Below are 23,364 nucleotides of genomic sequence, written 5' to 3' on the forward strand. Positions count from 1 at the left end.
AAGGAATGGTTCCATTAGTTTCAGACAGAGCACTACATTATTTAGGGAAAACCAAGCTTTAAATTTCCGATTACCTCGGATACCGACCACTTGCTGAGTCTCGTTGAGGAGGATTCGCGACACAAAATCTAGGAAATCGTAGAGGTATTTTTTGAACTCCTGATATACTGCTTACGTTCATTAGGAAGAAACTCGGAAAGAGCATTAAGTATAAATATGGTTACCTCCTGAATTAATCTCGGTTTGGAGGACAAAAAGAGAGGCGACCGAATGCACCAAAACTACGTAGGTTCACTGTTAGATCACTGAGGGTGAAAAGTGGTTTATGTATATCAACTCATTTCCGCAGTAACAATGGCTCATCTCCAGTGAATGAGGAATTCCAGTAAAAAAGATGGAATGCGATACGCTGAAGATCATATTAATAAGTTTTTGGAAAACTAAACATGCAGTTTACTGGAGATTGTTATCAGAAGGACTTACAATGACTGAATAGCATTACAGCAAAATGCTCTACTATATTGCTGAGAAAAAGCAGAGGATGGCATATGTGAATTATACAACAACATTTTCGAACTCCTTTCTGTGATAAATATTGTGTGCAAAATATCTGAGAGCTTGGATGGGGTCCATTTAATCATCCTTAATATTCCCAAGATTTAGCTCCGTCAGACTAATATTTATTACGACAACTGAAGTGTCACATTTTTGGAAAGAAACCTCGATGTGAAATCTAGAACCCAATTAATTGATTTTTTTAAATTACTTGGCCCGAAATTTTAAGAGGCCGGAATCATATTCCTGCTTGATGGATAACAAGATATTGTAAATAATAATTATCTAAATTTTTGGGACATGAAAATGATTTTATATTAAAAATTTAAAACAAAAATATGTTGTGTTCAAATTTCTATTAGACACTCTGGTATACTGATGAGCAAAACGCTTACAAGATAAACTTTGATGAAACATGAGATAACGTGAATTACAGCGTCAGCCTTACGACAGGAAAATATTTAATAGCACAGAGGGATAATCTAAAATTGAGACTTCAGAATACGGAGAGAAATATGATTGTACATGAATATAGACAGCTCTTGCGTTCATGTAAGCCTGACAATGATATTCCTATTGATTTTGATTAGGTCATGTAATTACATAAGGAATAAATATTGTCCTTTAAAAAAACAATTCTTGCAACCCAAATGAGATTGGTCCAGAATTAGATATCTGAGTCTCTCAAGATCATCTCGCATATGGGCTCAATCGGATTTATAGTCTGGAAGTCGCGTTAGTCTATAAAGCTCAGAGCGATTTTCTTTCGATAGTAGTACTTTTGCGCTTAGACACGCACTGACAGATTTTAACATCTTTTAATACCATATTACTATTACATTTCCCTTTGACGCCCCATTTTGTAACTTAAGGCAAATTTTATGGTCACCGTTCTTTCGGTACGGCTCTGATTCTCGTTTGAAGATTGCCATGATCTGCCATCACGGTATCCAGATACCTTCAGGAGGAATTTTTGAAATGATTTTAAACTTATTTTCTTTTGTGCATTGAATATTACAGCATGTTTAAAAACGTGAAATTGAAGGTGAATTTATATTTTCTTTTTAATTAAACTTTTAGACCCAAAAATAGGCAAAAGGAGAAAAAATGGATTCTTCCGCAAAACATGATAGCGTTAATTTAAATCAAATATTTTTATTCTGTAAATTGTATTATAATGTTTACACTCTGCTTGAGAAATGAACCCCTTTCATTATCATAGCCCAGGTATTTAAAAAGTTTTAGACTGTTATTGCCCTGCTGTAATAATTTTTCTGAGCCGTCTCTAACCAATTGTAATTCCTAAACGTGTATTTGGCAACAGGAAGGGTATTTGTTTGTCTAAATAAAAATGCCTTATAATATTATCGCCAGAACAGCTAGCTTTAACTGCATTTTAATTTATCTTTATAAATGCTTAACAGCTATTTAAATACTTCACATGACCTATGAATATTTACATTAAAAATTTTTAATTTAATTATGAAAACTTTATACATACTTCCTTTCTCAAAGCTTTGTGTGCAGCATTTTATTACTTTAATTACGTGTTGACTATTGCATAATCATATACAGATATAACATACTTGATAAGATAATGAGAAAATGAAATTACCTCTGGTAACTCACCCTTACTTTGAGATTCAGATTTAAAATTATATTAAAGAAAACCAAAATAAATCTGTAAAAATGTGAAATTTTAAAATAATGCTTCACTGATTAAACTAATTTTAAAATAGCATGCATGTATTTGAAAAAGGCTTAGCATATATTCTTAGTGTAAGCAATTTTTCTGGGATCAAACGGATTGACATAATTTATTACAGAAAATGCGATTCGATTTCCTTTCTTATCATATGTGATTTAAATTATTGTCTTAATATATTTTCTTACTGTTCTTAGTACTTTCTTAGTTCAATGAGATTAATCCATGGTTACTGGTACCATGATTTTATAAATATAAGTAACAAAAGCATTTGAATTGATTTCAAGCCATTGATGAGATTGAAAAAAATCACACATTGGCTGCAATATTTCTTAATGGATGAGATAAAATTTCATTTTCTAAACTCACAAATTTATTTTGGATTCAGAGTGTAGGTAAAATGAAAGTAAATAAAGACACAGGTAGACTAGAAACTTTAATGAAACTGCTATTACTATAAAAAATACAGTTCTCTTTATTCAATGTATGACAAGACGTCAATATATGTTAAAAAATGAAAGTTCATTAATTTGTATACTTCTCAAATTAGTTTCATTATGCCCTTTACCGTTTTTCTTTTCTTAATAATAAAGTTGCAAATAGGCAAAGATTATAATAGTAACTTTTTCAGACACGTATTTCCGGATAATTTTTTTCAGATTTTAGAAAATTTTCTGTAATTACACAAGTATCAAAATTTCCCGCGAATGTCAAATCAGTCCTGAATTTCGGGCTTTCTTTCTTATTATTTTTAATTTCTGTTAAATTATGTTATTATTTTCGATATTTTAATAACTTTAACATTACCTCTCAGTAGAAATTATACGAAAACTAACTGTACTTCAAAATCGGAATCCAAACATTTGAATTACTCTCAGCTTTAGTAAAGAATGTTTTCTAAAGTTACATAAAATCGTTTTCCGTTGTCTGTCTATGCCTACAAATAGTTTCAGTGTCAAATTATTCCTTTATCTAAGTTTAAAAACATATAGTAAGGTAAGAAAACTATGTATGTATAATGTAATGTATCAATATTACGCATACTTAAATGAAAATCTTGATTCTGTAACTGTATTGATACATTGGCAGAACTCGACTGATTTTTAAATGCTCGTGTCAGTCTTGAAACGTATTACATAATTCTTATTTACTTATGTATTAGTTGTTTGCATTATTGTTTCGAAACTGGCGGAAATTTTTTCCCTTCTTGGAAGATGTTAGTTTAAATCCACGGCAGCGAAAATATTAGTTTAAATTATAGATCATGAAATTTTGCTATTTAACACGCAACCGACCTCCAAAAATTTTGTCTTTTGTTTCCAGGTTAAAATTTCTTCTTTTTATATAACGTCGCTTTATACTCTTCTGCCCTTTGTTTCTAATATCAGCTGTTATTTTTATAAGTTGTGGTGGCCGAATTATAGCTTTTTCAGCATTTAAAGTTATACTAAATAAACAAGCAGTTAAGGGAATTATAATTAAGCTTTGTTAATGACTATTAATCTGTTACTTACACGTAGTTTAAAATAAGCACAACTTACATAAGCTCGTGCTTATTGAACTAAATGACAAATAAAAAATTTATCCTAATATTCCTGTTTTGTTTACGAATTGCATTTAGCATATATCATACGTAGTACTTTTTCTAGTGTTTAAATTAGACTCAGCTTATGGTGCTTCCGTGTTACCTTAATAAATATGCAGCGCTATGAATATAAAATCGATATTATGGGAAAAATCCTTCTGTTTGCATTTGATAGTTCTGTTTGAATTAGTTTTAAGCCAAACCATATGGAGATTTTCCATGCGATCTAAACTTTAGCATTTAAATATCTCATACAGACCCTTCGAAGACCGAAAATCAAAACAGAGAATTATCGGCCTCGAGTTAATTACTGTGACCATCAAGCTAATAAAGCACTATTTGTGGTTCTTTTCTTAGACCTTTATTCTCCTAAAGAGCTTGCCGAAGTATTTGATCGAAGGCCTAATGGACCGGCATTAATTCATTTAGAAAGTACATGACATTTGTATATCACTAAAAATATGGAATATTTTATCGGTATCTCATAAGTTTTAGAAAACATTTAAAAACTGACACTAGAGTCGTATTAGCATTACTTTGTCTTTGGCAGTTTGTAGAAATAAAGCTGCTTTCGGGGAACAGCAGCATAGAGACAAATCAATCATCAAATTTACGTATGAATAGAAAGGAAAGATAATCTTTTAATGAGTGGCCTGTTTTAGGATGTTAAGCAACCATAGCACAGGAAAGTTGTCTAATGTATCGTTTAACACAAAACAAATAAACGGAGTAATTTAAAGCAAAGTTAGTGGTTTATCTAGCTTATGCTGATGTAATAACGTATTACTTATATCTTAATCAATGGAAGATGGTGTTAAGACTTAGAATCATTACAGTATCAAAACGTCATCAAACATTTTTCATAAAATCCACCGTCGACATGTTGTTACAGGAAAAACAAGCAATATGGTTACTTCTGAAAGAATGATTTGTCAAACCTAAGTATGAATATTAATTCAGATTTTATAGTGACTAAACAAATGCTCTGCAGAGATAAAAGAAAAAATTTGTTGAAAAACTAAAAACATTATTTCTTGGAAATGATGAAATCATAATTGAAAGCTTTGAAGAGTTCAAATGAAAACTACCTTATTTTCTCCAAAATTGAAATTTGGTTCATGATTATGCATTCATCAGAAAATGCTGTTTTGATGGTGAAGTTGTAAATGAAACTTTTTTTAAACTTCTGTCAAATTTAAATTAAATGAAAGTGTAACAGTTCAGATGGCTTCATATCTTCGTGACTTTTAGTTTACATATAAATAGAAGAACATAAATCTACCACATTTTGACTGGCATTCTTTGTCTTAAGTTTTATACATTTGGTCACTTATCACAAGCTACCTTCTTAATGACTATATTCATGGACCTTTCATTCCATGTTTTCATTAATCCAGTCTAAATATTCTGTCACTCTGGTATATACACCTGGATAACCTGCTTGGGCACATTTACTTCCGAAAGAAACCACGCCCACCACAGTCCAGTGTCTTGTTCTGTCGGGAATTATCATAGGGCTGCCGGAGTCTCCCTGCAAAAGGAAAAAACTTTACTGTTATTTGTTTTTACTGTTTTAAATATCCTGAAATTAATTTTTAGAACACCTATTTTTCTACTAGTGAGAATAAAAATATATTGAATGCAGGAACACTGTCATGTTAGCTTCCGACATTGCGACAGTCATCTGTATTGCAGGTTTCTATTATTATAACCAGTTTTTATTTGTACAGTATTGTGCAATTAATAACTCTTATTTGTAACCGTTTGCATTCGGTTGTTCCCTCTAAGGAGACATTGTAAGTCTAGCATACCATTCGAATGTCCCATATCAGGCTGCATTAAAGCCTATTAGTGATTGCACTGGCATAAGTTGCCACAACACAACGCTTTTGAAAAAATGTACTTTTCCTTACATTTTTCCCTTGAAATCACATGCAACATCAAACTAACGTTTCACTTATATACCAAGGTATATATAAAATATCAGCCGATGTTACGTTTGAAAAGAACGTGTGATCACTTAAGTTCAAAAGAGAGGGATAATGAGCAGTTGTGTTTGTAACGTAAATTTGATTTTGCTGCTCGTAATACATTGTATAGTTTCAAAAGAGAGGTAAGTAAGGCTTAAAACTGTCGCCTAAAAGAAATAGACCTTCAAAAATGAACGCAACTCGTAAGTATAGATTGATATGGATCAAAACTTGCACTGAGTTTTATATTTGTTCATAAGTTTATTTTGTAATTTCGTTATTTGTAATCGACATATTCGCGAACAAGTACCGTCGAGATGCTGGTAGGTTAGTCCCGAAAACAATTTGAGTGTAAAGAGTTAATTAACCTGTAATTAAAATTCTTAAGCTTAAAATTCTAAGAAGAGTTAATTATCCTGTAATTAAAATTCTTAAGATTTTACTTGATTCGAAGTTGATGTAATAGTAGTAAGTGGCTAGGTAGTTGGTATAATGGTATTTGATGTAATGGTATTTTTGGTAGAAATTTCAACGAAAATCAAAAGCTGCTTGCAGATATTTTAAACGGATCCTTGCAACTGTCTAACTGGTAAACTACTCATCAGAAATATTTTTTGCCGCATAAAACGACCTTTTTAAATGTTTGTCAAATTTCGAATGCAGTTCTTTCTTCAAATATTTTTTTTTTTTTTACTTTTTAAGGTTTAAGACGATTAAACTTAATATGTTAATAAATTTCAACGAAAACTAAAAGAAAATATTGCATGGCAAATTAAAATTCTTCTTTTACTGATAGATTAGCGGTGACAGTTGAAATTCTGAGAACAAAGAGGGTTCCAATTAAAAAAATTTACGACCAGAGTACCAGAGTTATATTATTTTACATTAAGGATCTGGTGTTTATTTAAATGAATACGGAAAAGCATACGAGAGCTATTTGCCTAAGGAAAAAAGTACCTTCGAAGAGAATATTCTAAGGAAAATGGGCAATATTGGTAACTTAACGGAAAGAACGGTTCAGTAGATCAAAATTTGTTTAATTACGAAAATAAATTAAGGTTTCTGTTAATTTTGCTTTTCATGTTAAACCCTATCCCAGTGAAAGAGTTTTCTGATCCAGTTCCTTACAAGAACTAAGTATTTTCTATCGTAAAACAACGTTTAAAATATTTTTCCAAATTCAGATGAGTTGTCGCCCAGCAGTGGCAGCGCGCTAAAGTCGGTGGACACTCTTCGATATCGATTCGATTTCAGGCGAACGGGCTGACATTTTAGGTTTCTTCGTGGATTTACCATATGTAACGTGTATACGAGCAAGATTCCCTTAGAAAGTCCTCAAGAAGATCATCCCTTACCTTAGACAGATAACCTTTAGTTGTTTGCCGTAGTTAAATAAACCAAGCCAATCAAAAGAAATGACAGCTTACTGTTCCATTTCTCAAGTGGTAAAATCCTTTTAGCACTAGCTCGAATGCTGATTGTTCGATCTGAGTTCAAGTCCCGGTACAAAATACATTTTGTATGTGTGTGTGTTTTTCCTGTAAAAAAGAGTTAGTTTTCGGAGTTCTAATAATCGGTGTTATTTGAATGGAGCGGATTACTTAGATTACGGTAAAAGATCCAAGAGTTATCTGCTTAAAGGAAGTGACGCCTTTCTGAAAGATTGATATGGATCAAAACTTTGATCCATATCAATCAGATCAAAACTGGTTTTGTTTAACTGATTATGGCAAAGCACAGTAGGGCTATCTGCCTAGGGGGAAAGATATCGTTATGGAGGACTTTCTAAGGGAAACTGGCTCGTATACACGGTACATATGGCTAAAACCACGAAAACACCCATGCAGCCAGTCCGTTCGACTGGAATCTAACTCAGGTTGGAACTACCAGTAATCAGCGATTTTACCGCTCGGTCGCTAGTGGCCGATTTTTTGAAAGGAACTAGGTCCTATTCACGTCACACGTGGGATTAAGTTAAGTTAGGTTACTTGAATATGGCAAAGCACACGAGAACTATACGTCTAGACAACTTTCTAAGGAAAGCTGGCCTATATTGATGTTACATATGGAGGAAAAACCACGGAAATTTTTGTGAAGTTCGCCGAGAACCGGGTTGAACTACCATTTCTCAGCATTTTTAACTGCCGACCACTGGTGGGCTGGGGTTACTTAAAATAATGACATTGTCATGTCCTCTGGCTCTCACAAAAAAGTGCATTTTCATAAAGTGCTTTGGTACACGTAAAAAAATGCACATTTAGAGTTCAAATCAGTATCTCAATTAATTTAGCAACTATAATAATTAAAAACAACGATTCATGGTTTTATTTTCAATATCTGGGAAATATTTCTTTTTCACATAAAATGCTAGCTGGCGTTTCCCATAGACTGCGTAGGCTTTATTTAAGACGCCACCTGGCGTACTCCACCATTAAAATGGTATTAATTTTCAACTTTTAATTCAGAAGACTTATATAATTAATATTCGTCTAGAGTTAGGTTGGATACTGAATATTTAATGACATAATATGGATGACTAAAACCAAGTCATTTTATTGGCTGTATTATTGGATGGTTATTGAAAATTTCGAGAGTTAAGCAAATCGCCAAATTTCAAAATTTAGTGAAGTATTTAAATTATCAAATTTTACCCGATTTGTATGTAAAGCTTCACGCAATTTTAAAATAAGCAACGCAATACTCTAAATCATTAAAATAACATATTTCATTAAATGTCATTATTTAAATGCATTTTTGAATGGGTAATTGATTTTGAAATGATATAACACTTGTAAGTCTTATAATATAACTCATTTCATAATAAATTTAAGATACTTACTTGACACGCATCTTTCCCACCGTCAAAAAATCCAGCACATATGAAACCTTTTGTAATTGGTTGGAAATACCTCCTGTTACAATCCGTGTTATCCCAGATAGGCATAGTTACTTGTTGTAAGGAGCCGCTACCAGAACCACCTATTAAACAAGGGGAAAAATAGCATAGTTGATGACTTTCAATTTTATTTGAATACTGGGAATTCACGATGTTTAAAATATCTTATACACTTCTCCACATGTTATTAATTGTTTCTGCGATTTCTTTAATCCGATTAAATAAGCTAAAATAGAGAAGTAACATTTCAAGACTCTAAATTTACTATGAAATTTTGGCAAACAGTTAGTGTTCTGATTTTTATTCCTAAACCAAAAATCAAAAAGCCTCAATAATTAGATTTTGATAAGTCATCTAGGAGTCATCTTCAAGAAAAATGTATTTACTGCAATTTTTCACTTCTCGTTACTACGTTTTAATAATTTTTCATTTGTTTCACGTAGTTTCTTTGAGAATTATTATTACCTACTTCATCTAAATAATAAGACATCCTGGAAAGTTTAATATGAAATTAAGGAACTTGTCTTTGGTTTAAGGACACAAATAAGGTAAAACCAATGTTGGTTCTGACAAACATGTAGTGCGTGTCTGCGCGCAAGCAGCCATAGCCCTAGGGCTGTCGTGCCAGCAACGTCATTTAGTGTAAAATTACTCAGTTTTCCAAAAAAAGGTCATATATTGGATATTTTCTAGGTACTTTTTCATAGCTAATTTTCACTAATGCGTTAGCAATAATCGAAACAGTTATATTACTTTATCTGCAGCTCAGTAGCAATTAGAAAAAGAAAATTTGAAAAAATATCTTTTACAATAACAGGAATTTCAACTTATGAAACATGTTTCACCATATTTTCTATCTTTAATTTTGATTTATTTGTTAACTGTACAGCATGTTATTGTGTAAAGCGGGGTTTCTTAAACGTTTTTCAGTCGTGACCCCTTTTTATCACTGAGCTTTTTTCGCGACCCCCAGGACCCCATAATATTTACGAAAATTTTGTAGGACCCCCATAAAGCATGCATAAGCATTGCGCAAATCCGACACACGCGTGTATGAAACTGTCAATTTTTTCACTTGTGCTGTAATATACTACTGCAGTTTTAGGTCATTAACTTTATTTCTAATTTTAAGACATACAACAATGTGAAAATTTTAAATAAGTAACAGACGAAATGACAGCGTCACGTGCAAAGCAAATAAAAATGAACGTTTCTATTATAAAAAGAATGCGTCGAAACGTTTCCCTTTTTTCTTTGTCTGTATTGGCTTATTTTTATCTATTCTCAGATACATTGTGTAAATATATTTGATAATTGCAAAATTATTATAATAAGTTAAAGAAATATCAAAACTGCTAAATTTTTTTGAGACCCCCTTCTGTAGATCCCGCGACTCTCCTAGTAGTCGCGACCCACAGTTTAAGAGACGCTGGTGTAAAGAATCATTTAATTTTAAACTAACCAGTTTTTCTTTAGTTACTTATCTTTTCTCTCTTCCCTTACTTCCATTTCCTACCAGAATGATAGTTCAGTTTCACGTGTTATGCAGACTAGGATAGAAAGATACTGTTTAAGTTGCTGTCTGAGTTATTTCAGACAGAGCATGTTCTTCCGTTCGACCACGTTTTTACGCTGATTTAATTTTGCTATTTTACGGCTAATATTAATTGCCGATTGGTATACATCAACAGTAGGGCTTGAGCCAACTCGCGTTATCTCTGTGCAACTTCGGCTAATTATTTAGTTTTATTTTTTATATTTCTATTTTGAGTTGTAACCATAAGTATTGACTAAGTCTGCAAGCACCAGGAATGCCGTCTGTAAATTCTTTCTTGAGTTGAATAGAAGGGTCTTTTCGCCCTTCTTACGTCCTGTCATTGATACATTTTGAACTTAGCGAATAGTCCCTTCACAGTTCAAGTAAAGATGTAGCCAGCAAAGTAAAGTTAATTTAGCTAGAAGCTTAAAAACTGAACTTGTCAAATTCCTGTTACTTCATCGGATAAAAATTCTACGTTACAAGGGAACAAATTAATAATATTAATAAATATAAAATAAATAAGTCAGTGCTGTATGCCATTTGTTGAGCTGATTTTTAGAATATGTTTCTATATACTTAACTAATTCAAAATCAGCATCTTAGAAATTACTTTAAGTTTCAATAACCGGCCAGGGCTTTCAAAAACCGCTAGGCTATTTGCCGCTCAGTTGAATCTCTGAGGCTACTGAATTCTGCCTCCTGTGGTTCCTTAATTTTAAAACTTTTGTCGCCCCAAATTTCTGCTGGTACTCAAGCACTGGCTCTACAACCGACCCTAATATAAGTTACACTAATGTTGTTTCAAGGCCGCTGTATATCCACATGCTTCGATCTATTTATTTGATTACTATAAGTGATATTATTGCGTGTTAGGACAATGTGGAATAGACATAGGTATGTAGTTGCAGTCCTATATTATCATCTGCCATTGCTCAAAAATGTGTCTATATCATTTTTTAGGATCAGAGGTATTGAAAAGGAAAACTAAATGACAATATGGCACCTTTTATTGAATGTGAAAAAATAAAAATAGAACGTTAATGGAAGACTGGGATATGTCTGTTTATAATACGTCGGCCAGAGTTGCCTCACACTATCCACTATCCAGTGGGAGAATGCCTAGAATGGACCATAGCATTCATTAGCATATTGTTCAGAGAAGCACAGCTATGCTACAAAATAGAGGATATTGTTTATGTTGTGCTTTGAATTATATTGTTACGCAGTGTAACACAGTAGCTGTTCGTGTTGGGAGAGCTGTTTCTTAATTAGATATCTGTTGAATGCTTGCGGAATGTATTCGGGAACTTTTTATTATATTCGGGAGCTCTTATGTTTGGCGTCTTGTTAAGAAGCGCTCGATACATATACAAAAATCAGAATTGAAATCCCAAATTTGTAAAAATATGTCGCGAAGGGTCTGTGTCAGCTGACGCAATGTGTCAACTGTGCAATCTAGATCTTCTGATGTATATTTACTTTTGGTATAAGGCAATGAAAAGAGACTGCAAAATCATATATGTCAATTTAACATTCGTGAAGTTAAATGCATTGAGTGTCATCACATGAAATCCAAGTGATCACTTGGATGCCACAATAAAAATTTCAAAGAAATCTACTTTTAATTACAAGAAAAATGATAAAATTTTACTTTCTTTCGAAAAGTAAAAACCAGTGGCGATTATCTAGATATCTAAAAAATATTTTAACTAAATGCCAGGAGTATGATCGGGGATGTCGTAGAAGAATTTGAGGAAAACCAGATATAAAGTCAACCTGTCTGCCTTTTCTTGATGTATATATATTAGTGGGACCCCGTCTCGTGCTCAGGCCCTCCTTATTCATTGGGAAAAATGTGCTATAGCTATTGACTCACCGGTATTGAAAACCCAGTATGTTGAGTTTTTCTTCCTTTCTAATTTTGGACTCAAAAATCTCTATTTAATTTGAAATGTGTTCTAAGTGAAATAAAAGTACTTAACAAAAACTGCTATTAGAATTTTTTATGCAGCTAATTGAACAAATCCTTAATAATAGCCATAACAGCATTTTTAATTTTTAACTATAGTTGACTGATTTTCTGCATAAAAATATTATATTTGCTTTAAAACTTCTGAGAAATTTATCTCATTTTCGTTTGTACTACTAGAATTTAATTTTATAAATGTACGAGTAATATGTATTCTTAAATAAGATGCATGTAGAATCTGTTAGGTTTCCAAAATAGGAAATATGAAAAAGGAGCGGTGTCCTGGCCTGGGTTCGAGCTCTGGACCTCCCGATTTCCAGGCGGACGTGCTTCCAACTAGATCGCGAAGGCACGATGTCCGACTAGTCCATTTAACCAGCAAGACATTTATCCCATAGCATGTTCAACCGGCAATACGTTTAGCCGACAGTACATTTAGCTGACAACTTGAACATTTAGATGAAAACATGCGATAATGTGTTAATAAAATTTGTGCATATTTATCCGCTAAATGGGCGTTACCGACGCCAGGATATATAGCGAGAAAGTTTATAGAGAAGTAGCATATTTTATTTTCTTTATTTAATGCTAGAGAGAGTATAGATTTTAAAATAACACACATACACGCCAAAAAAATCTTTACGTTGGCCTACATATTGAAATTAATTCCGAGAGCAATCAAGCATAGGCCCCTGTAATTCAGAAGGGAGATAGAAATGACAGAAATGGAAAGAGCGAAACGATTTTTACATGCAAAGTCTGGAGCAGAGCAAATTATGGATGCGGATAGAGCAAAGCGAAAAAAAACGTAACCTGCTCTATCAAGAAAAATATAAATGGAACTTGAAAAACTGAAATTATTAGAATGATTTGAGAAATGAGATGAGATGACAGGATTGAGATATGAGATGAAAATGTGAAAAACTATACTATTATTACTACTTAAATAAAAAAAAATGTGTTAGGTTTTATGAAAATCTCATTTACTAACTGAAGAAGCTTCATAATCTTCGCAATCTACGATCAGAAAGGGGATAAAATACAAATCTGTGATTAGCTGTCAAAGATTTGTCTATTTGTCCTTCTAGAATATAAGACTCATATTCCTTGATAAGGAATTTCAAAACTTTTCAGTTTCGCCGATATGTATCACATCACATTGACAAGATATGCTGTAATTCTCCAAGAATTAAAAATCACAGATGAAATATTTAAGAATCCATCTACAAATTTTACTGATAGGTGAGAATATGACCTGAAAACTGAACTTCAGAAAATTCAAGCAAATTTGTAATTTATAGAAAGATGAAATGGTATGATAAGAATACTTTTAGGATTATTTCTAGTAAAAAATGTCTTTCATGATGAGTAAAGGGAATTTTTTAAAGGCTCATTTAAGGATCGTGGCATAAAATCTTCTTTCGGTGGCAGGCTGTTTCAAATAATTGAGTTCATACCTATTTTAAATTACTGAGTTCATTAAAAGGCAAATATTCTAAAAAAGAGATTTTGAGAGACTGATATACGTAAAAGTAAAACCACGAAATCTAAAATAGAAGGAGAGAGTGCACAGCTCAGAAAATGAATCCAGGCGAAGGCGGCTATATTACCAGTGCTAAGGAAAACATATTTTTTTAATTGTAAAATCTCTAAAATAATTTCTGTCCTCTCATTTCTTGCATAAAACTAAATTATTTTAGAGCATTTTTAAATATAAAAGCTTAATAAAAATATAAATATTAGATATAATTTCCATTTCCTACTCAAAACATAATTTTATGACAATCAAATTACATCAAACAAATTTTTCCTACTTCAGTACATAACTCATATATATACTTTTTGACTCATATATGCACATAAATTTTTCTTGGCAGGTGAAGTTTATATTACACCGCTTTGTTATTCTTTAACGCCAAAGATATCACCCTCACCAGTTGCCGAATATGAAAACTAAGAGATTACATTGCATACAAATATAACTAAAAAATGATGTCTAAATTGAGCTCGTTAAGAAACGAGCCCTGAAAAAAGCGTTACACTCGCTGAAAGTTACAGTCGAAGGGTACCTTTCGACCCCATGGTAAAGCACTGGTGCCTTAATCAGTAATTAATAATCAGTAATTAATTAACTTAATCAGTAATTTTACCTTCTACCATGAGAGTTGTCCGTTTCACTGTTGCTTGGATCATTATCGAGATCATTTGCCAATCAGAATTTGCCACAAAGTTAGAGAATGTTTCGCAGAATATCTCAATCAAAATATTTGACTAAACTGGATAAGGATGCACACAGATTGCTGTAACGTGTTAATGCAGTGGCCTTTTTCCGAGCGTTACGGGCTTAGCCCTGAAATTTCAAAGTTCCTCAAAATGTCATGAATAAGTGATATTTTCTTGAGTTTAATTAAAAAATGACTCTTTCATTTTGTACCTTGATTCCTTTTCTTCCGATATACATCCAAATTGAAACCATATACATTAAAAGCTAGCAGAAATGTTCATGTATATTTTCATGTATATTTCATGAATATAGAAGGCAACCTTCTATACGGAATTTTCCGACCGTAACGCTGAGAGGATTAAGTCTCCATATTTAATCACATGTGATTTTTTTCTTATGGGGGTTGATCAAGGTTTTACTTTGTGATTTCACTGCTCCCTAGTCTTCAGGATCATGACATCTATATTAGTTATGCATATACTGGCACTTAAACGAATTATCACATAGATGTCTGCCTCATCTACAGAAGTGATCACGCTGAGCAATTGTGACATTTGAATTAAAAAAGTCTGGTAACTTTGCCTTTATTTTAGTACATTAATATTTGGCGTGGATCGTGTGTTTTATTTATTACGGTTTTTAAATTCTTCATGGAATTATGAATAACCCTATATAATAATAATTTATGCATTATTTATATGATCACAGTATATATTTATTAAATCTAATAAAGCTTATATATGAAATTATAGCAGAAGAGACTTTAAAAAATCAATTTTAAGCTTTTACGTACCATTTGGGACTCATCACTTAAAATACTTTGAGAAGGGGGATGACACTTTGTGAGAAGGGGTTAAAGAGTCGTAAAGGCTGAGAACCGCCGATTTAAAAGACTACTGTAGAACAATACGCTGACTGTTGGTGGGTATCGCTGCGAATCACTTTATACTACTGAATATAACTTTATCAATTATTACTAATGAAAGCGCTGGTGATAAATTTAGGGGATTCATTTAATTGGTTATGTAGTTTTGACAAATGATTTAGGAAAACCTTAATTCAGAAAAGTACAGCTGCATCCCAAAACACACTGACAGTTACATAAGGTCACTGTTTTTCCCTCCAAAGTGTTTCAATAAATAACGAAGATCAGAAAAACTTGGTAATAAGTCATTAAAATCCGTTAATGTGTAAACTCACCGTACGAAAGGGTTCCCCATCCTGTGACTGTTCCCATGTATCCAACAAGAGGATTTGCTTTCAATCCTGGAGTTGGTAAACACACCGGACTTATAAATTCTGAATATGTGATTGGATTTCTCAGTTTCAAAAGAGCAATATCATTATAAAATCCACTTCTTGAAAATTCAGGATGAGGGATGGCAGCAGAAACTTTAAACTCTATTGGATTCATGAAATCATCAGTCCTGAAAAGATGATGGTCTCCTAATCGCACAGTGAACTGTTCTTTACGATACCTATAAGAGAACAATAATTATAATAGCTATTTTATCTAATCTTTTAAATTTTTGTCATGTACTGCATTTTTCCCCCGGGGGGGGGATAAGATGTCTATTCGAAGAAAGGAACTTCTGTTTTTTGGGGGGAAGAGGAGGTAAGAAAGCTTTTTTAAATAAGCAAAAAAAATGCTAAAATGGTTTTTGCTAAAATAATATTAATGGCTATGGTAAGACGAAGACTTCGCTATACTACAGCATCAATTATGTTACTGTTGTGATTTATCTCACTTGTCTGACAGTAAAATCAGATCCAATCCATGCCTTTTATGGTGGCTAAGAAGGAAGGACCGTGCCTGTTGTTGGCTTAAGCCTTGAGATGCAACAGTAGGATATTGCCCATCCCCGTCCACTTTTGAAGGAGAATTACCCGAAGGATGGATCCAAGGGTTTTCACTGTCAGACTTCTCGAGAGACTATTTAGGTTCGACAGTATTTTAAGTACCTCCATGCCGCAGACATCATACTCTTACAAATATATATATTCCTTTTCCGTGATTCGAACCTGTCTTTCCTATCTCGATGCGAACGTGTCGCTGCGTACAGTTATTATACAATGTACGCGTTAATGTAGTTGCGAATGTCTGATGGATGTTAATATGACTGTGCAACTTTCGTAGGTTTCACATCTCTGTTCAGCTTGAATTAAATGAAATATTAAATATAATAATATCTTTTATCCTTTTATCCTTTGGAGCGGGAACTTGCCAGAGCATAAGCAGTATGCATGCAATCCTCATATTTCTATGAAGAATAGTTTGCATGAATTCGCCTTAATGGAAAGTAATCATCACGAATTTACTAAGGGCATGTTGCTTTCTCAAGCGTCAAACAAAACTTAATGGCAGTTCCTTCCATTACACAATGAAGGAAATGTTGGCGCATCGGCTTCTCGATCAATGATCATTACTGCGAAAATACTTTTACGTCTTCGCCAGTTATTTGCTTATGGTGTCAGTTCTTTATGTTGACATAAATTACTGTAATCACTTGCTTGCAGTTATTGTAAATTACATTGTGAAGTACTTGAGATATTATAGTGTGTAAAAACAACTAATCATGGCAACCAACAGAAAACCAACAAAGAAGTCATGGATTCAAATTTCAAATGATCACCAAGCTTTTACGGTGATGCCCGATCGGATACAGAAAAAACATCTAAGTTATGGGTCTTTTCTAACATCTTTCCACTTAGCCAGGAACCCGAAGAAAAAGCGGGATTGTTAAATGCTTAAATTACGGAGTTAAAGTACTTAAGTAAACAGGCCGCATCTAAAATTTTCGTAATTTCCAGTTCCACCTTAAACTGGAAAATGGATAAACAGTTGTTGGCTTCCAATGTTTGAAAGTTCATCTTAAAATGTAAAAATACTTATGGATAGCTTTCTCATGAGCTTGTATCTGCTCGTTTTGCTTAGGTATTTATGATTTCTGACTACACGCTTACTTCCTTGGCAGATCTTATTTTAAAATGTGAAACTATAATTATTATTTAAGAACAATTTCTGTTACTTCCTCAGAGTACGGAAATTGATAAAAAAAAGTTTTGTATTCCTTAAGATCCATAACATTAATTATATAAATAATATCAAAATAATAAATAAATTTTAGAAGATAAGCACACCACGCTGAGATAGATCCGCTTAGAGGATACATTAAAGCAGGAATTTTGAACTAACTATGATTTTATTAATAAATAAAGATAAAAACCCACATCTGCTTTGCTTAAGGTAATGCGAAATATGATGACTAAAAAAATGGGATGTAGCTGCTGAGCTTCTGAATAAATAACCAGTTATTATTAATTTTATATTTGAAAATATATTAAATATTATTATTTATTATTAGTTTTTATTGCTAATTTACAAAACAAAATAAATTACATATTATGAATAGCTACCTTAGATTAAACGTAAGAACGTAAAAATATGCTGAACGTTTGAAAAAAATACTAGAAATGCAAACAAAATGCATAACTAGGTGTTCATATTATTAAATATATTTACTACATATCCGAAACTTTAATACGTTTACTCACTTTCGACCTCTTTGGTCTGATAGGCAATGGGCTGCAGTCAGGATATACCAAGGATCAATAACTGCACCTCCACACCAGTATTCACGTCCACGATGACTGTCCAAAAATATAGCTGCCTATAAACGGAAAGATTGAGAAAACTGTTAGAAAGGATGAGATTGCTTTAGTCTCAGATATTCTGAAACACCACGTAGAGTGTCACTTAGCTTCAGTCTCTGTTAAGATATCTTTCTGGTTTTGAAAGTGAAAAAAAATTGCATATGATAATCGGTTGATATTTCTATAAAAAATTTATTTCTCTAAGTTCTCAGAAAATTTATATTAATTAGTTTTAGGTGAATTTCTTTTAATATATCAACTAATAAAATACTAATAAAACTTTACAGTCGCATCATTATGATAAGATGACAAGGAAGTTTATGAAACTGAACTCCGACTAAGCAATATTCCCGAATCATTCGAAATTAAAATGCTTTGAAATACTAAAATAGTAAAGCTAAGCTTTACAATACTTAAATTTTTAATACTAGAACAGTGTAAATTAAGCGATATAAAAAAATCGTTATTTTTTCGCAATATGAAATGCAAAAATGAGTTTTTGAATTTTTATTTTTACCTTTCTTAGGCAAAATGCTTAATTAATGACTACATGCTAAGCCTACTGTCCAGTTTACTTCCCCTACTATTGCAATGGATAATATTGTTAGAAGACTAATAATTGTGACTGCTATTATTATGATGATGATTAGTTAATAATTAGAAGCTTAATTAGTATATATCAAGTGCTCTACTTCTAGTGCAAACTTCTACAAAATAGCAAAATAAAGAGGAAATGCAAGTTGCAATTCAGCAGCCCCCTCCCCTTCCAAAAAAAATCATCCAGAAAAGACTATCGTACCAGATACACCTACCATCTTTACCTACCATCCAAGGCCACTGTCCAGGATTTGCTTCGTATCCTCCCACAATTCGACCATCTCTGCCGGACGTCCCGCATCCTTTTCAAAGAAAATACTATTAACACTGAGAATTGTTTTTAACATTGTGGAAACATTAACATTTTAGCAATTCCGAAATGTATGTATTTCAGGATTTAAAAGCAAATTCGAGTTTACCTTCTCATTTAAAGCAAAAATATATTGTGTATTTCAAAAGAAGGAATAGATTTATTTTACTTGCTTGAAATTTGCTTTTTTCTTAGAGAAAAAAAAATTTCACACCTCCTTGGATGTGGAAAAAAATGAAAGTTTGCTAGATTATCAACCTCATAAATCGATATACATGAAAGAAATAGTCGATTTCGTTTAGAAGCGTTAACACTTGCCGAAGTTATGAAAAACAACAATTATCTGCCAAACTTTCTTATAATGTGTGGACAAGAACCATGGCCACTCTGTGCGAATGTTCAGGTTATGTTCCATATAAGCCTAATCAGGACAGGCGCCATTGCAGAAGGGTAAATCAGAGACAGACGAAGACATTTCTGCACTTCTGCAGAAGATATCTCTGGCCCTCTTCGATATAGTATTAGCACAACAAAAGCAGCTTTTTTAAACAATTTAAAGTTTTTTGTCATATTTAACCTAGTGTTCTCTTGGCTTCCCTTACAGCCCTTTAATTTGGCGCTGCTATATATGACAGTACATTTTTATGCAATTCTTAATTCACGACATAAAATTTCATTACATAACAAATTGCAGGACTTAAACAGTAAGACGGGAGAAATTAAAAATTAACTTAACAAGCTATTAGCAACTTTCATTTGACAAAATGCTGCATAAGTAGGATGCCAGAGCGAATTTTGAACACATTTGGCGTGTCGATATCAACGTGTCGTTATGAGATCGCAAATTTCTAATTTTCAGGAGTGATTTTGCTTTGTCTACTTTCAGTAATACGCTGGGTTGGCCAGCCAAATCTTCTGACTTATAGGTCATGTTCCTATAAGTCAGATCCTATAGATCATGTTATAAGGTATTTCTCCCACTTCTCTAGTGTGCCTTCGTGGTGTAACGGTAGCACGCTGGGCCGGTATTCCAGAGATCCGTGGTTCGATTCCCAGCGAAGGCGGTTGCAGATTTTTCATCTTTTCTGCTTCCAATTAACCTAATGACTCTACAATGTCTGGGAGGCTCTTGTGAGGGCAATTGCATCTCGCCATCCCCTTCCAAGAATCGTCGATTAAACGATTTCTAAATACTGGAAATATATGAAACTGAGAGACAATTGGGATACTGATGATATGACATTGTTTCAGAAACAAAAGACCTCACAAAGTTTGTTAAAAAAAAGTATGTCACCTCATGATCGTTCTACATAGTTTTTATTTAGGTTGGTCTCCGTATTTATATACACTGGTGTGCAAAAATTAAGGACGAAGTCGAAAAATTAGCATATCAGCTGAACGAAGAGGCAGAACGGACAGAAAGGCCAATCAGGAGATTAAGTAAGGTTATGTACAGTAGCACATGCGCAGATATGCAGGTAGATGTAATGGGGGAGTGTCTGAGTAGTATAAAGCATGTTGTCGGTGTAAGATCAATATTTCTGGCAAAGAGGTTGCACGCCGTATAGCAGTTAAAATCACACCGAGTTGCTGCCTCAGCGAGAAATGGCGAATAATCAATCTGTTAGACGACATCTGGATGCTTTTACCCGAGGTCGAATCATTGGGAAGTTGAGGAAGGCCGCAGTGTGACAAGTGTGGCTGCAAAGTTCGGAATTGCTCACAGCATCGTTTCACGACTTTGGAGACAATTTCAAACTACAGGAACAGCTATCCGGGGGTTTAGTAGTGGTCGTCCACGAGGAACCACACCCGCAGATGACCGGTACATTGCCTTACAGGCCAGAAGAAACAGGCGGCACACAGCGGGAGAAATCGCTAGACACACGACACAGGCGACTGGACGACTGATATCGTGTTTTACCGTGGCCAGAAGACTGCACGGTGGTGGTCTGTTTGCACGACGCCCTGTACGGTGTGTACCTCTAACGCCTGTCCATCGGAGAAGGCGTTCTCTGTGGTGCCGGGAACACCGGAATTTGAGAGACAATGAATGGGAACGACTACTCTTTACAGATGAGAGCAGATTCAGTCTGAGTAGCGATTTTCATCGCATACTCATCTGGAGAGAGCGGGGAAGCCGCAATCATCCCTCGAATATCATTGAAAGGGACAGGTATGGAGGTGGCGATGTTCTCGTTTGGGGAGGCATCATGCTTGGTAGTCGTACAGACCTTCACATCTTCGACGCAGGTTCAGTCAACGGGACCCGTTATTGTAACGAGATTCTTCTTCCATATGTGCGTCTTTTTAGAGGCGCTATGGGTCCGCAGTTCCTTTTCATGGACGACAATGCACCATGTCATCGCACAGTAGCTGCCGAACAGCTCTTAGAGAGTGAGGATATTGAACGCATGGATTGGCCGGCACGATCTCCGGATCTCAATCCCATCGAGCATGTATGGGAGTTTCTAGGCAGACGCTTGGCAGCTCGTACCTTACCACCAGTAACGATTCCGGAGCTTCGATTGGCGCTGCAAGACGAATGGGCAGCAATGCCTCAACAACTCATTGACACCCTCATTCTCAGCATGGGCTGACGCTGTGAAACCTGCCTAGCAGTCAGGGGAGATCATATCCCCTATTAAAGATCGGATGTTTCTTGCTGGACACCCATCACAGGGATGTTTCGGCCTTCAGTCGCATTGTGCTCCATGCTACGTTTTCAATAAAGCTTCTTTTTATCCCTCTGATTTCTCTTTTAGTAAGTGTTGCTTACATTACTCATGTCCTTACGTATTGGGGATCTTACGGTATTAAATTTGTTGATTTGGAAAGCTTTTGTACAAAGTTATATTGAAAAAACCGTCTCGTCCTAAACTTTTGCACACCAGTGTAAGTTGAACATTTAAATCAGCTTTGCGCCCATTTCTATTGAAGTGATTGCCTTGAAATTTTACATACATGAGTAATTTGGATGACAATACAATATTTCTCAACAATCTTTTAAAATTTCTATAGAGGCTCTTTTGCGGATTGCTGAAGCTGTCTTTTACAAATTTAGGTCGATTAATTATCTTCTATATGAAGTTAGTTTGTAATTTTTAACTTAATTTAGGGAAATGGATAAGTTCGCTGAACAGTGGAAGCTCGAGTTGATTTCGAACTCAAACAAATGAGCTGGTTGTGTGGGCGGTGTCGTGATTTTCCTTATATGTGACGTATAAACAAGGTAGTTTCCCAGTATGATGCTCTCCACGGACATATCCTTTTTCTTTAGGCAGATAGCCCTTGCATGCTTTGCCTAATCGAAGAAATAATTAAAATTTTAAAAACTAATATAATTTACAGATTTTTCAAGATTATCTTAGAAAGGGTCATTTGGCTGCTGAAAATGACACATATTTTAATCGGGGATTTCAAAAAGGAATTTGAAGAGATTTTTTTTTGCAGAGGAATGCAGTCTTGCACCATTAGGAAATTCGGAAAATCTTGAAATATATTTCTTTGCTCAGAGATAACATCTTTTTTATTAATTTTCTTCCTTCTGCGCACTAAAAGGTATAGAATAAAATAAAAAAATAGAAAGAACTTTTAAATAACATGATTTGGATTAAGTTGTAATTATAAAGTTAAAAATACTTTTTTTTATCCATGTTTCGTTTCAAAGAGTCATGCACCTAAGATATCAACAGAATTTTAAGAAACAATAGAAATAGTAACACAGAAAAGGCATATTTATCAATGATTATTTTCTATCTATTTATATTTCTCTTTTATAATTTTGAATTAAAAATTTTTATTGCTAGTATCTCTGCAATTTATTTTTTAGATACAGAAAATAAGAATGCTATGATAGCTGAAGATATTACAGTTCTTTACTTTTTAATGAATTTTATTAACCACCGAATAATTTAATTTTTTGCGTACATTCTAAAACATATATAGAGGATAATTTGCTGATACATTTTCAGAGGCTGCTCTTATAGTGTACATTTTAAAAGCTGCATATATCTGGGTCTTCTATGCAAAAATCACTTTTTCAAAGCTTCAAAAATATCGTTCGAAGTTTACCGATTCATCAATTATATGAATAAAAAAGGATGTTATGGATACTTTACATATAACTTATTTAATTAAGAATTTTGTGGCGGTTAAAACTAGGACGATGAACATGAAATAAATGGCATCATATAACCAAAATTCAAAATATATTAGCTCTTTATAATAAGATAATTGAATCTGTTTAGATGTTCTGTTCTTATGTACACATACATATGTATTTTACAGTTATATATTTAATAAATAAAAATTTCTTGAAATTATGATTTTAATGTTCTATTATATAGAAGGGGGTGC

At 33.6% G+C, this 23,364-nt stretch overlaps 1 protein-coding gene across 1 annotated transcript in view; it reads right to left on the reverse strand.

Moving 5' to 3' along the window:
- Positions 1–2,683: 2,683 nt before the first annotated feature.
- LOC118186833 (proclotting enzyme-like) overlaps positions 2,684–23,364 on the reverse strand; it is a 71,260-nt gene continuing 50,579 nt past the window's right edge. Inside the window, exons 5-9 of the mRNA XM_035356993.2 lie at positions 18,924–18,997; positions 18,000–18,115; positions 15,645–15,922; positions 8,655–8,794; positions 2,684–5,376 (exon numbers count right to left, since the gene is read on the reverse strand). Of these exons, the coding sequence (XP_035212884.2) occupies positions 5,218–5,376; positions 8,655–8,794; positions 15,645–15,922; positions 18,000–18,115; positions 18,924–18,997 (767 nt within the window). The 3' untranslated portion in view covers positions 2,684–5,217. The remainder of the gene's footprint in view (positions 5,377–8,654; positions 8,795–15,644; positions 15,923–17,999; positions 18,116–18,923; positions 18,998–23,364) is intronic.

The sequence above is a fragment of the Stegodyphus dumicola genome, chromosome X1, assembly GCF_044657685.1.
Source record: "Stegodyphus dumicola isolate Sdum_Otavi_A_Nest chromosome X1, ASM4465768v1".
NCBI lineage: Eukaryota > Metazoa > Arthropoda > Arachnida > Araneae > Eresidae > Stegodyphus > Stegodyphus dumicola.